General features: G+C 44.2%; 2 protein-coding genes across 2 annotated transcripts; both read right to left on the minus strand.

The window, feature by feature from the left end:
* Window positions 1-6,022: 6,022 nt before the first annotated feature.
* LOC121566184 (kelch-like protein 33) lies at window positions 6,023-7,192 on the minus strand. The gene is made up of 3 exons (XM_045219640.1): window positions 7,048-7,192; window positions 6,753-6,923; window positions 6,023-6,603 (listed from the first exon to the last, which is right to left on the minus strand). Exons 1-3 carry the CDS (start codon window positions 7,158-7,160, stop codon window positions 6,081-6,083), a joined length of 807 nt encoding a protein of 268 aa, XP_045075575.1. The 5' UTR covers window positions 7,161-7,192; the 3' UTR covers window positions 6,023-6,080.
* Window positions 7,190-10,741, minus strand: LOC123488900 (kelch-like protein 26). Its single transcript, XM_045219641.1, has 3 exons — window positions 10,213-10,741; window positions 7,287-7,987; window positions 7,190-7,198 (listed from the first exon to the last, which is right to left on the minus strand). Exons 1-3 carry the CDS (start codon window positions 10,739-10,741, stop codon window positions 7,190-7,192), a joined length of 1,239 nt encoding a protein of 412 aa, XP_045075576.1.
* Between the last annotated feature and the right edge of the window lie 608 nt (window positions 10,742-11,349).

An 11,349-nucleotide genomic window follows, 5' to 3' on the forward strand; every position in this document is an offset into this window, starting at 1 on the left:
AGGGTAACGGTTTTTCACTGTGATGTCGTTGAGTCCCCTGTAGTCGATGCAGGGGCGAAGAGATCCGTCCCTCTTCCCCACAAAGAAGAAGCCAGCACCAGCCGGAGATGAAGATGAACGGATCAATCCTGTGGACAGAGAGTCATTGATGTAGTCCTCCATGGACCTTCTTTCAGGAGCAGACAACGAATAAAGACGGCCCCTTGGAGGGGCTGTTCCAGGGAGGAGGTCGATGGCACAGTCGTACGGTCGGTGAGGGGGCAGAGATGTGGCTCTTGCTTTGTTAAACACTTCTCTGAGACCATGGTAGCATTCTGGGACATGGGAGAGGTCAGGGGCGGAGTTAGTAGGTACTGGCCGAGGGGGTAGTGCGGCAGCAAGCAGGCAGGTTCGGTGGCAGTCCTCTCCCCACTCCCTGATCACCCCGGTCACCCAGTCGAGCTGAGGGTTGTGCCGGGCGGAGCCATGGGTAACCCAGGATGAGGGGTTGGCCTGGAGAGGGGAGCAGGTGAAACTGGATAGTTTCTTGATGGTTTCCGGACAGACCCATCAAGACCGGGGCCGTGACATGAGTGACCGATCCGAGTAAGTGTCCGTCCAGTGCCCGGGCAGGAATAGGAGGTGTCAAACGGAGGTTCTCCAGTCCCAGTTGGCGTGCCAGCTTGATGTCCATTATGTTGGCTTCGGCGCCAGAATCCACCAGAGCAGCCAGGGTGTGAGTAGAGTCAGAGAGGCGGAGGTGAACTTGCAGCAAGGGTTTGCGGTCGGAGGACTGGATGGTCATTGAGCTCAACCGGACTCCCCCTATGCCCGGTGAGCTTCGGCTTTTAAAGGGCAGGTTACCACACGATGTCCATCACCTCCACAATAGAGGCAGAGGTTTGAGGTGAAGCGGCGCTTGCGCTCTGCAGGAGTGAGAGAGGCTCGCCCAATCTCCATAGGCTCAGACTGATCAAGCTGACTTGGGTGAGTGGCAGTAGCTGACAGGAGCCCAGTCGGATCTCTCCGAATGCCGGTAGTTGGTGGACCTTGGCGCCCCCTCTCACGACGACGGGTCTGTATCCTTCTGTCGATCCGGACAGTCAGTGCGATGGCTTCATCAAGAGTGGAAGGCAGTTCATGGGAGACCAACTCGCCCTGATATAGTCAGCCAAGCTATGGAAGAACGCGTCCACCAACGATGGTGTGTTCCAAGAACTTCGTCTTGCCAGGGTTCGGAAGTCGATGGAATGGTCTGCGACTGTACGTCTGCCTTGTCGAATACTGAACAGTTCACGAGACGCCTCTGCGGTTGGTGAATCCAGGTCAAACACCTTCAGCATCTCCTCAGCAAACAGGTCGAAGGTTGCACATGCGGGGGTTTGACGTTCGAACTCTGCTGTTCCCCAGAGTCGAGCTCGGCCCGTCAGGTGAGTGATGGCATACCCGACCCTAGCCCCCTCCGTGGCGAAGGTCCTTGGCTGCAAGGAGAACTGAAGTCGGCAGCTAGTCAGGAATGGCCGGACCTGGTAGAATCGCCGTTGAACCGCTCGGGGTTTCCAATCTTGGGTTCCGGGGCAGCGGCTGAAATGACCGGGGCAGGTAACTCGGAGGCAGGGCTGGTGGGCAGACTGGCTGGGGTAAGGTTGGTGAGGAGTTGGATGATCCTGGCGAGTTGTTGTTGCTGCTGCTGGGACTGCTGCTGGTGCTGCTGGAACTGCTGATGCTGTTGGTAGCCGACCTGAAGCAGAGAGGTGATGTCGCCGCTCATGCGGCCTAGCTCTCTCTCAGTGTGTTCCAGGCGTAGCATGGCGGTGGGTTGCTCAGGTTCTTCGGTTTCCATGTCGGGGGAAGTGTGCGCTGAGTCCATGATGGTCAGATCGTACTGTCACGGTTCAGACAGACGACAAGAGGACCACAATTGCGTCACACCAGAAAGTTTATTTAAACTTAAGGGAAAAGGGAAGTAGGGGAGTGAGTGAAGGCTCCAGGGGTTATCCCGTCCGATGTGCTGGGTCTGTGCCTCCCCCAGTGGCAGCGATGCGTCCGATGACGCCGGTGGTTGGTGGTCCAGAAGTCCTGGGGGGGGAGGAAACACAGACACAACGGGGCGGATGAAAACAGGCAGAAGTACAGTTCAAGGGAAATCCAAATACGTTGTAGCAAGGCAGAAGGCTGGTCAGAGTTACCGGGGTCGAAGAGTAGTCAGGAGTCGTAATGGCAGAAAGCAGGTCTGGTTTTCCTGGGGCAGAAGAGTATCCAAGAATCAGGCAGGTCCGGGGTCACAAAACAAGGGTGAGCCAGAAGCGCGAGCACACAGGTTCCGGGTGTGAGCTTTGCAGACGATCTGACAAAGGAGAGCTGCAAGACAGGACTTTAAATACTGGGAGAGGTTAGTGGGTAATGCAGCGCAGCTGGCAGAGTAATTAGAGCCGAGCAGAGCAGGGACAGGTGGAGCTAGTTAGGCTGAGTAGAGAGAGAGAGATGAGCAGAGTGGAAGATAGTGGAAGCCCATTAAGGTGGTAACCCGGTGGAGTGAGAGGGCTCATGACAATATTAGCAGAACACTGCTTCTATGGTATTATGTAAAGGGTTGATTATTCTACATTGACCTGTTACTACATTTGAAAGTTATTAAAACAATTAGTTTAGAATATCTACATAAATTCAGCAATTGCATTCAGCTCATATTACTCTGTGGGCTACTGACCTACTCAAAGCTTCCTCCAGCATCTCACCACACATCTGCCTGTAGTTATTGAACTCAACCTGCAGGAGGTTTGTTTGTTGTCATTGAGTGGGAGGAAACTGCTGCGGGCAAGATTATGACATACGGCTGTGTCTTTGTGGTGGCCAGGACACACACAAGAAACACCCACATCAAACCACACCCCCAAGCCAACTCACGTTTGGCACCTGTCATGGCCGTCAGCATTTCTTAAGGAGCAAGACAAAAAACAAGGCCAAATCAGATGTTGCAGTTCCCCTTGAACCTTTATCTAGTTGTTTTCTAGATTTCTCCTGGTTCTGTATGTTTATAGTGTTCTGTGTGTGTTTTCTTTCTTTCCTGCTTCTCGGCTGTATTGCTCTCTTTGAGAGTATGGGTTCCTTATACTAACACTTCCTTTGATCATTTTTTACATGGCTTTTGTTCTATTAGAAATACATCTATATGTATTGTACTATCTAGTATTTGTATTCCTATCTGATTGTATGACATTTAGTGGCCTTTTTGGGTACTTGAGATAACTACACCAGGGGCCTCATTTATCAATATTGCGTAGAAACTATTCTAAAATACTACTTACGAACTGAATTTAGAATGTTTGTACACATAGAAAAAGTGTGATTTATCAAACAATCGTAAGAGCATCATACTCACACCTGTAAGAGATAACCATTGATAACACAGGAGGTTGGTGGCACCTTAATTGGGGGAGGACAGGCTTGTGGTAATGACTGGAGCGGAATTAGTGGAAAGGTATCAAATACTCTGTTCCAGCCATTATAATGAGCCGTCCTCCCCTCAGCAGCCTCCACTGATGATAAATACCAATTGTTTTCAGCCTCAGTGCTCGGGCAAGACTTTGGCTATTTGCATTTTGAAACACCCCTAATTAACCATGTATGGTAAAAATCATCCCGTTAAAGCCCATGAGAATATACAACACCGTACCATGAAACACAGTGGCGCAACTCAAAAATCTATGATTTTTTTGTGAGACTGAGAGGTGCTAGTGTCAGAGATTGAGTACAACCAAAAGCTGTGCTGAGGAGTATTTCTGTCTGTAATAAAGCCATTTTGTGGGGGAAAGCTAATTCTGATTGGCTGGGCCTGGCTCCCCAGAGGGTGGGCCTGGCTGCCAAGTGGGTGGGCATATGCCCTCCAAGACCCACCCATGGCTGCACACCTGCCCAGTCATGTGAAATCCATAGATTAGGGTCTAAATATTTTATTTCAATTGACTGATTTCCTTATATGAACTGTAGCTCAGTAAAATCTTTGAAATTGTTGCATGTTGATTTAATATTTTGGTTCAGTATAATTTGTTGTCATTATATCTAGAATAAAGATGCACCATGCAGAAATCTCTAATAGTTTGCCTAATTTCAGTTTATGTGACAAAACAAGCAAGTATAGTGTAGAGAATAATTGTACCATCTAATCCGCTGTGAAATACATTTTCCATAACCCTGTTTGAAGCTGGTGTACAAAACAAAGTAAAATATGCAGAAACGAAATAACACACATACAACAGATCTACCGCTTCTTACATTTACATTGACATTTTAGTCATTTAGAAGAGGCTCTTATACAGAGTGACTTACAGTAGTGAGTTCATAAATGTTCTCATACTTTTTTCTTAGACTTGCTTTCAATGAGAATGACAGATCTATAACTCCCATTTCTATGTGAATTTCATCGGGTCGCTCAAAAAGTTACATATTGCAGCTTTATTAGGAAGAGCTTTGGGTGTTTAGCAAAAGTCTATCCTATACAATTGCGCACAATAGACTAGGTGTCCAATCCGAGGCACAAAAACATATGAAAACATGAATTCATTAACTTGATGCTTTGTTTGTTAAATCTAATGAGACCTTGCTGTAAATCAATCAGACAACAACAGATGATCAACATCAATTCGCAAAGGGATATTAGATCCAACGTGGATCCAGGCACAAATGTCTTCACCAGCATAACGAATGAGACACCAAAATATTCTCGACTTTTCTGGCAAACACCTTTTTTTCCAGTACTTGGGCTGTTGTTGTATCACATGCACTATCCCAACAGCTGTTGGTCACTTGACTGTCATTCGGAAAATTCCTTCCTGGATCAGATGATGATGTGTAAAAATATCACGGTGTAACTAATCAGCTGGACACTAAATGCCATCCAACAAGTCTAATGCTTAATTATTGAAGAACCATGTAAATGACAGTATCGATTTAGGTTTTAAGTATCAAGGTAAGGTGACTCTTTTGGTTAGAAGCATTCTATTTTGCAATCGCCAACATCATTTTGGATTTGTGTGCCCATGAAAACTGTTTTCACCCTGTTACATAAGGAGACACGAAATGTTACATAGTTACCCTGCATTTCTGATATCTTTATACAAAAAACTGTCCAACAGCTAGATCCAGGATTCATACAGGGTTCAAGTTAAAGGTCTTATTGATATATGATGTAATGACAACTTACACTGCCATAAATGCAAGGACAGAAAAGTCACATGTTTTTGGAGAAATGTAGACAAATGTAGCTAGTTTGATCATATGTCTGTTGTTAAGCAAGCTAGCTAACTTTATTATTAGCAATGTTGATAAGCTAGCTAAAATCTTATTGGTTGAATAATTTTTCTGACTTCAAAGGCAAGTGAACACATTCATGTTAGACTTATGACTTCCCACTTCCCAGTTTCTAATTTCCCAAGAGGACATGAAGCCACCCTGAAATTGTAATGCCCTTCCTGTTTTTTTTATAATAATTCACTTATAGCCTGCACATGGAGAGAAATAACATGTTTAAGTTAACTTAACTGGTGTCCTTGTGAATATAGTGATTAAAGTATGGCACATGCTACATAAAAGTGTTAAAACAGTGTTAAAACAATATTAACATCCTCATCCATTGAAATAAATGCTTGTAAGATCAATGTTACATTACATAAGTTGGCTATGGCAATTGATTTTACATTTGGAACTAGCTAATGACAGTTAATTTATTACCCAAGCCCTTGAATGTGACACTAAAGCAGATGCCGAAAAGTAGCTAGCTGGCTAGCTAAATAGCTTGATTTTCACCATGAACTTGTACATCTACCTTGAATTTACCTATTGAAAATAAGCAATTCCGCCAGCTGGTTCAGTTAGCTGTTGAACAGTAGAGAACATTTATATATCATTTTATTATTGATTTGAAATGGTGTGAGCTAAATATATACAAAATAAATGATTTGCAAAACTGAAAATATAGCTTGGTGTTAGCTAGATGGATGGTATACTCAGTATTCATAACTTATAAGAGTTGGGTGGAGTAAGGTGTAGGTCATGTAGTGGCATAATATTTAGTGTGGTGTTATGGGATGTATAGTGATTTTTCATTGTCTCAAGTGTTTGGGCAGGTGGAGCAAACAGGCTCTTATGTCAGTGTTAGGTCCGGGTATCTCGCCGATATTCTCCCAAAGTTGGTTGGTGGGATCATACCGATGCACCAGTCTGGTCTCCCTGTAGTCCTCTTGGCAGTATCCTCCCAGCACATAGATCTTCCCCTCCAGAACCACAGAGGCTGCTCTAACATGGGAGACGGCCAGGGGCATGAGGGCACTCCAGGAGTCACTAACAGGGTCGTAGACCTCACAGGCCAGCTGGTCGATAGACGTCATGTTTTCATCAACAGTGACTCCTCCAGCCACATAAAGATGATTGTTTAAAGTCTCCATGCAGTGATGGGCTCGAGGTTGGCTCATCTCTGCCAGGTAGGTTGTTCCTCTCTCAGGATGGTACAGGAACATGGACACCAGACACTGGTACCTGCAGTCGAACCCCCCTGAGATGAAGATCTCTCCATCCAACAATGTGGCAGCATGGCAACTCAAGGTCATGTCCAAGGGTTGGGCAAAGCTAACAGGGAATGCCACATTTGGTAAAGATAGCAACAAAGAAACAAAGTTGTACTTAATAAGTTACATACCATTTCCAATGGAACAATTAACTACCGCAAGCGATTCTGTGATACCATTCCTTTTTGAGTTACCAAAGAAAAACCTTACCTCCAAGAATCTGTATTTGGACAGTAGCGCTCCACACTATCCAGGTTAGTTTCTGGATCAATGTACCCTCCAATGGCATATATAATCTCGTCCAGAACAACCACAGAAAAATTACACCTTTTCTCCTGCAAGTCGGCCAATCTCTCCCAGCGGTCCTGAAGCGGATTATATCTGAAAGAACATAAAGAATGAGAGATGAAGGAAGAAAATAATGTAAAAACATAAATATGTAAAAATATTAATACCTAAAGGACTCATTCGTTAGTAGATACAAACCCCAAAGTTCTTATCTCACCTGTAGACTGAGTTTAAAACGGCAAGCATTCCTTTATAATTCTGTCCCCCGAGCACGTACAACTTCCCTGCGAGCACAGCCACCTCGTGACTTAACCTTGGTGGCTTTGGCATCTCTCCCAGCAACCTCCACTCAACTGTCTTCACAATGCCTGTGTAATTCCTCAGAGAGTTTCCGAACCACAGTTCTCGGCTGGGGGATCGCCGGATAAAGTCGGCAGAGATCTGGTCTCCACCCACCAAGACTAGACTGTCCTTGGGCTGGTAGACCCTGCACAGGCTCCAAGGTGTAACGTGATAGGAGCGAAAGTCCTCCAGTATAGTCATGTAGAGATGTTTCATGTTGCATTCAGTCCACAGTTTTGCGGTTTTAACTTCACTGAACTCCGTGAAGGTCATGAGGGGAAAGTGGATGTTCTTCACCAGCTCTTTGGTGAATTTAAGCCTTTGACTGGGACAGGCCTCGATCCAGACCACTACTGCCTTGAAGACCACAAGCTCTGAGGGTACAAAGAGGGAGTTGCTTTTCAGGTATTTTCTAAGCTTCTTAACTGGCAGGTCTTGGAATTTAGGGGTGGCTGCCACATTTTGGAAGTGTCTCAGGACAAAGTCGTTGGCCACTTCGAGGAGTTCCGTTATCCCATAAGCCTCAGCGAAAGATGCCACGTCCAGGCAGGAGTGGGCGTCCATTTCCTGTTCCAGGAAGTCAAGGCACAGCAAGAGGGCGGGCTGGAACTGGAGCTGGAAGGCAATGCAGGTGATCTCAAAGACACGTCCCCAGCAGAGGGGGAGGGACCCGCTGTAAGAGCAGTCAATCAGGGCCTCCAGCTCAGAGGCCTCCAGGAAGGGAAGGGCCACACAGGGCTGCTGGGATTCCTTCATCCCGCTGGTGAACATTCCCCGGAAGTAGTCACTACTGGCAGACAGGAGCACTCTGTGGACTTGAGTCAGGAGAGAGAAGAGGAAATTGATTATTGTTGTTATCTCATAAATAGACTACTTCCACATCTGGTTTATCATGACTCTTATGAATTCAGATGTAAGACAAAAGGCATAATATTACAATTTGTTTTGATCCCAGATGAGTCCCCAACAATTAACAAAAAAATATACAATTCATATTTAATATTATTATTTTGTTATTATATATTAATATACTAATAATATTAATATATATCATCCTATTATTCTTTTTTACAGTGTTTTCTGTAAGTACATGGAGTAGCCAGCCAAAAAGAAAAGCCAGCCAATGAGTTCCAGGCTGGGGGGGGGGGGTGGTGGTCCTGGTGTGATTTTATTTTGCAGCACAAGCTCTATTTTGGTGGCCTCTGGTACATTCTAATGCATTGATTCCATTCAAACTACACAGCTAAATGATTGAATGACTTTACAATGATGGCTTTAAAATGACTTTTGCAATAAAATTTTACTGAAAATATATGACTTCAGTGTGTTGTTAATTGTTTTGGATAACGTCAAAGCCTAGACCTATATGATCAGACCTACTTTCTAAGTAAGATAACCTTTTTACATTAAACCTTTCTTCTATTGAGATTTAAGTCATATTTACTGCAAGATATGAATTGCCACAATTATTTTTGTTCTTCAAATTATGTATTTTATTGGCTCTGCTGCTGTGGATACTTAGGGTAAGACAACCATTGTGTAATTTTGTAATTTGAGTGAACTATCCCTTTAACAGTTCGGCCTGTCAATCAATCACTGTGGGTGGGACTGAGGGAAGGCGGTAGATTAGTAATCTAGTCAGAAAAACAAGTCTAGTCTGCCCTTAAAATTACTTTTATTGGGGCAACAACTAAATCTAGTTTATTTTGGCAAAAGCCTAAGAAAAAAACAATTTCCCTGTTTGACTGTTAGGTTGTATGGGTATTATGACTCATACTGTGGTACTCTATATACAGACTTTTCTGACTAGCGAATTGAAACTTTAAATGAAACGAAGCCTTGTTAATGAAGTGGAAAATGAAACCGGCTGACAATGAATCTGTTATTGGCTGATTAGTCGACAGCCGGTGCTTAGGGAAAACACTGCATTTAAAGGCCCAGTGCAGTCAAAAACGTGATTTTCTAGTGTTTTATACACACTGAGTGTATAAAACATTAGGAACACCTTCCTAATATTGAGTTGTCCTCAGAACAGCCTCTACAAGGTGTCGAAAGCGTTCCACAGGGATGTTGGCCCATGTTGACTCCAATGCTTCCCACAGTTGTGTCAAGTTGGCTGGATGTCCTTTGGGTGGTGGACCATTCTTGATACACACGGGAAACTGTTGTGCATGAAAAACCCAGTAGTGTGGCAATTCTTGACACAATCTAACCGGTGCGCCTTGCACCTACTTACTACCATACCCCGTTTAAAGGCACTTAAATCTTTTGTCTTGCCCATTCACTCTCTGATTGGCACAATCCATGTCTCAATTGTGCCAAAATCCTTCTTTAACCTGTCTCCTCCCCTTCATCTACACTATTTGAAGGGGATTTAACAAGTGCCATCAATAAGGGATCATAGCTTTCATCTGGATTCACCTGGTCAGTCTATGTCATGGAAAGAGTTACTAACATTTTGTACACTCAGTGTGTAATTCTACACTATGAGGTTCGATTAATACTGTGAAATTGTGAAAATTATGATAATGCCATTTTAGTGTAAGAGCTGTTTGAAAAGACCACCTGAAATTTCTGTCTGTTTTGGTGTGATGGGGTTTTGTCCTGCCTGGTGACATCACCGGGTGGTAAATTAGTTAATAAACCAATACGAAAGTGAATTCAAAGCTCTCTGTCAATAACAGCTAATTTTCTTTTTTCCCCTCCCCACTCAGACCACTCCAAATAGTCCAGCTAAATTCTTGCTTGAGAAATTTTTCTTTGCTAAGATAATATATTTTTGTTTCTTGTTGACCATTTTAATTTAAACCAAATACAGTTAGGTTCTTAATTGTTACCCAGAAATGATTTGATATTAAGATAAAAGAAAACATGCTGCATTGGACCTTTAACATCTCATTTAACATCACATGCTCAAAATCAATATTATTACCTGTATCGGTTATTTAGCTTGATCCTGGACGAGCCCCCATGAATAAATTGTCTCCACTATCATTCAACAGTACATAGTTGTGATGTATTTTTACTTCAGTCTACTCACCATGAAATGATGTCCCACCAACCTCCAGCTCCACATCACAGCCCACTCTCTCTGCCCACAACTGTCTGATGGACTGAAGACTGACCTTCATCTGTTCTTCAGCAGATCTCTTATTTTCTTCTGCCCTCTTCTTCTCTCCCCTCTTCATCTTCTCCTCCTCTTCACTGCAGAGTTCTAGAACTCTGGGGACCCCTAGTGTTGTAGCTGCAGTCTGTATCTGGGCCAGTGTTTCTCTGTTCAGAGCTGCTATGGTCCCAGTGTAGGCAAACTCAAGCACCCCTGCCAGCCCCACACACCCCACTTCAGGACCCAGACTGATGGATATCACTGTCTTTATATACATGTCAATATCTCTCCTCTCCCTCCTCTTATCCATCTCCTCATCCCTCTCCTGCAGTCTCTGGTGTACGAGGGAGCTGACAGCAGCCAGGACAGGGGAGTGCGCGTGGTGACGCTGCCCATCCTCAGTGCTCAGAGTCAGGTCAGTGAGGAGAGAGGAGTCCCTGAGCTGCTGCAGGGTTTGGAACATTTCTCTTGTATAGGAATCTCTGCCGTATACCCTTATTGAATCCACATCCTCTATTCCACCTTTCTGCCCTCTAACAACTGTCCACTCTTCTTTTAGTTCTTTCACTTCTTGAACGTCATCCTCCTCTTCTTCAGTTGTCTCTCTCTCTATATCTATCTTGCTGTTTTCCTCCCTTCTAAATGCTTCATCATCGTTCTCTTCTTCTTCTGTGTTCAACTGATCATTTTCTTTCACATCCCCTGAACACTCTTCTCCCTCTCCATCTATATTGTGTTTATCCCCTCTAAATGCTTCATCTTGTCTCCGTAGAGCTTCCAAACCCCTCTGGAAGCATGGTCCAGATAAAGCCATCGCTTCCAACAACAACAGTCTTTATCTCTACAAATGTCCAACAGTGTCTCCCTACAAATACAGCTTACTATTAAATGAAACAAATAAAATAAAAAACACTACACAAATGTGTTGCCACACTAAAAAAGCCTCAAGTCACTTACCTGACACAGGTTTTTGTGGATAAATACAACAGAAAATCATACAGTGGTATCCGTGTCCCAGCATATGTTGTGGCTCTCAGCTGTAGCTGTCCTATTGACTGTGTGTGATCTTAG

This window comes from Coregonus clupeaformis, unplaced genomic scaffold (genome assembly GCF_020615455.1).
Source record: "Coregonus clupeaformis isolate EN_2021a unplaced genomic scaffold, ASM2061545v1 scaf2559, whole genome shotgun sequence".
NCBI lineage: Eukaryota > Metazoa > Chordata > Actinopteri > Salmoniformes > Salmonidae > Coregonus > Coregonus clupeaformis.

Bases quoted from the DNA above. Each gene is read 5' to 3' on its own strand.
- LOC121566184 (XM_045219640.1), bottom strand. From the start codon at position 7,160: ATGCCAAAGCCACCAAGGTTAAGTCACGAGGTGGCTGTGCTCGCAGGG. The intron at 6,924-7,047 runs GTGAGATAAGAA...ATGTTCTTTCAG, and splicing joins GTTTTAAACTCAGTCTACAG to ATATAATCCGCTTCAGGACC. The intron at 6,604-6,752 runs GTAAGGTTTTTC...ATTCCCTGTTAG, and splicing joins CCAAATACAGATTCTTGGAG to CTTTGCCCAACCCTTGGACA.
- LOC123488900 (XM_045219641.1), bottom strand. From the start codon at position 10,741: ATGTTCCAAACCCTGCAGCAGCTCAGGGACTCCTCTCTCCTCACTGAC. The intron at 7,988-10,212 runs GTGAGTAGACTG...TCCTGACTCAAG, and splicing joins TGGTGGGACATCATTTCATG to TCCACAGAGTGCTCCTGTCT.